The sequence below is a fragment of the Penaeus japonicus genome, unplaced genomic scaffold (genome assembly GCF_977035675.1).
Source record: "Penaeus japonicus unplaced genomic scaffold, GWHDUDI00000001_assembly GWHDUDI00000006, whole genome shotgun sequence".
NCBI lineage: Eukaryota > Metazoa > Arthropoda > Malacostraca > Decapoda > Penaeidae > Penaeus > Penaeus japonicus.
The window spans coordinates 36,194,647-36,197,146 of NW_028234408.1; the positions used below are offsets into that span (position 1 = coordinate 36,194,647).

The following is a 2,500-nucleotide window of genomic DNA, read 5'->3' on the forward strand; positions in this document are numbered from 1 at the left end:
CAGAAACTGATTATAATCACTAGTATTGGTTATGTTAACAACCTGTTTAGGAACTTCAGGGACACTGGAATGAGCACTACAGTTTCCAATCAGTGGCTCAAACAAACTGCTCGATGTACTGACTGAACTACTGCTTGGTGGTGTTCCTAAGAAAACTTTCACAGGAAGATGTCCTGGACCACTTTCTAAATGCTGGTCATCTGCATCTGTGGTATTTTGATGAGCTGTTATATCTGATTGTCTTTTTTTATTTCTTTGTAAATCATCTGATTCTGGTGATGGTGGAATATAGTCTGTGTCACTTTGGTCACTCTCAGTATCAGGTACTACAGTCATTTGATTTATCTTTACTTGCTTTCCCTTTGCAGCAACTCTAGGTTTAACTGGAGTATAGTCTTTTTTCCCATATCCATTTTGTATTCTAACATTAGACCTTGTTGTATTTGCATTTCTCTTGTCCATTCCTTGTTTGGCGGAATGTATAGCACTGGATACATTACCTGCAAGTTCTTTTCTTCCTATGTTCTTACTCTTCCTCCTAACTTCATTATAACAACCATTTGTTGAGGTATTGCAATGATTGGCAGTTCTAATTTCATCCACATTCCTTTCTATGCATACATCCAATTCATCAAACAAATGTGACAACTGTTGTAATTTTGAAGTATGATATAATCGTAAACAATCTAGTTTCTGTTTAGCATTGCTTTCTAGAACAAATTTAGCAAAGTCTTCTACTGTTACTCCACTTGCTTGTGCCATGTCAATTAACTGTGATCTGAAAATTGATGATATAAAATTGATGATACATGTATATACATATATATAAAATGTAAAATGTTTCTGAAAAGAATAATTAGATTTACTGTATTATATCTCTTCATTTCATGATAGATGTCACTAATAATTCATATAATACAATTCAAATGGATTTAAATAATTCATAGATAAACATAAATAACATACTTCCGTATAGCAACAGGAGTTTGCCCATATATAATAGTTTTTCTCCCAAGAGGTATAATCTTTTCTTGGTTGACATCATTCATTCTTGTTCTTGCTGAAACAAAGCCAATCAAAGAATTTTCAATACAAGTTAGTTCTTTTTAACTAACATTTCAAAGATATTAGGCAGTATAAGAATTACACTAAACTAACATTCCAATATTTCTTTCTAATAATATAACGAGATTAAAATGTATGGCAATGTATACTCACCTCCAAAATTGCTGAATCTCTCTTCAATCTCATCATCTTGGACATTAGAGTCATTTTCTAGGAAATCCATATCATCATGGTCCTCAAACTCCTCAACATGGTCACTGTCCCCTGTATTTTCATCTCTTTGTGGGCTTCTGCAGGGCTCTATGGTCTCTTCTTCAAACCATACTGCCCTTTTTCCAAGCGAATGAAATGTACCTTGATTGTACATTCTCATTTTTTCCCTCGGTGATCCTTTCTTTTGATTGCCCTTTTTAATGGGTATCTCCATTTGATTTTCATCTTCACTTGATGAAGACAAATGCAGCATTACACAGTTTTCAATATCTTCCTGGTCAGCCATATCGATATATTCATAGCAGTTCGTAGTTATTCTGACTTCAGTTGTAAATCCTCTAAAATGTACCTGGGGAGGATGATTTATGTTTATCACCATTAATTCTTAAACTACTCTTGTAGCCTTATATAACCTGTAAGAGGCCACCTGATGAGTAGGATCATTAATGGTCTGGGATCCGAGCCAATGTCCATATAGCCTGCATTGGCAGCCCCAGATTATGCAATAGGCATCAAGAATTTTGCTCCTATGTAGCAAAATTGAGAATATCTGACACATAACTCAGATATCTCTGGGTGACTTTGCTGTCCTTGCCACAACCACATATCAACTAAGCAGGTTCTCTTAGCAGACTCCTGGGGGCCTGGATCCTGGTTTTCGTCCAATTAGCATATGCGTTTAACAGTGAGGCTTCACCTCCTTGACAGACTTCAGCTGTTCCACAAGGACAATATAAATAACAGATGCCTGACTCCCTTTCAGCTTGAAGATCACCTTCCTGACTGCAATCAGGGGAGGAGGCACTGGGCCCACAACTTGAACTTAAAACTATTGCTTAAAATACTCTTCACAACACACTCATGTCAAGATCTTAAACATTCTGGCTTTCTATGGACTAAATTCAGTAACACTCAGAATATGCATGCTCCTCCTCAGCAGTGTCTTCATCCTTTATGCCAGAGATCAAGGCAATCATGATCTCCAGCTAGTTGAGCTATGAAATACACATCTGTGGCCTCTAGTATTTTCTGTAAGATTAAGTTATATCTTATTCTCAGGCAGTCACTAATGGCAGCAAACATTTGAAGTACTACAGGATCCATCATGGTTATTGAGGTCTGTGAACTGATATAAGATTGTCAATGGCATACCCCTGAACACATTCTTCATTTGACTAGAAAGAGTCACCAGACAGCCACAACCAATCTATGATCAGTACCA

General features: G+C 36.6%; 2 protein-coding genes across 3 annotated transcripts in view; both read right to left on the reverse strand.

Moving 5' to 3' along the window:
* LOC122264980 (uncharacterized) overlaps positions 1-1,794 on the reverse strand; it is a 2,356-nt gene extending 562 nt beyond the window's left edge. Inside the window, exons 1-3 of the mRNA XM_043034106.2 lie at positions 1,219-1,794; positions 967-1,060; positions 1-778 (exon numbers count right to left, since the gene is read on the reverse strand). The exon at positions 1-778 is cut by the window's left edge and continues 562 nt beyond it. Coding sequence (XP_042890040.2) covers positions 1-778; positions 967-1,060; positions 1,219-1,657 — 1,311 coding nt within the window. The 5' untranslated portion in view covers positions 1,658-1,794. The remainder of the gene's footprint in view (positions 779-966; positions 1,061-1,218) is intronic.
* Positions 1-2,500, reverse strand: part of alphaCOP (coatomer subunit alpha) — a 67,999-nt gene that overhangs the window by 58,198 nt on the left and 7,301 nt on the right. The window lies entirely within an intron of this gene.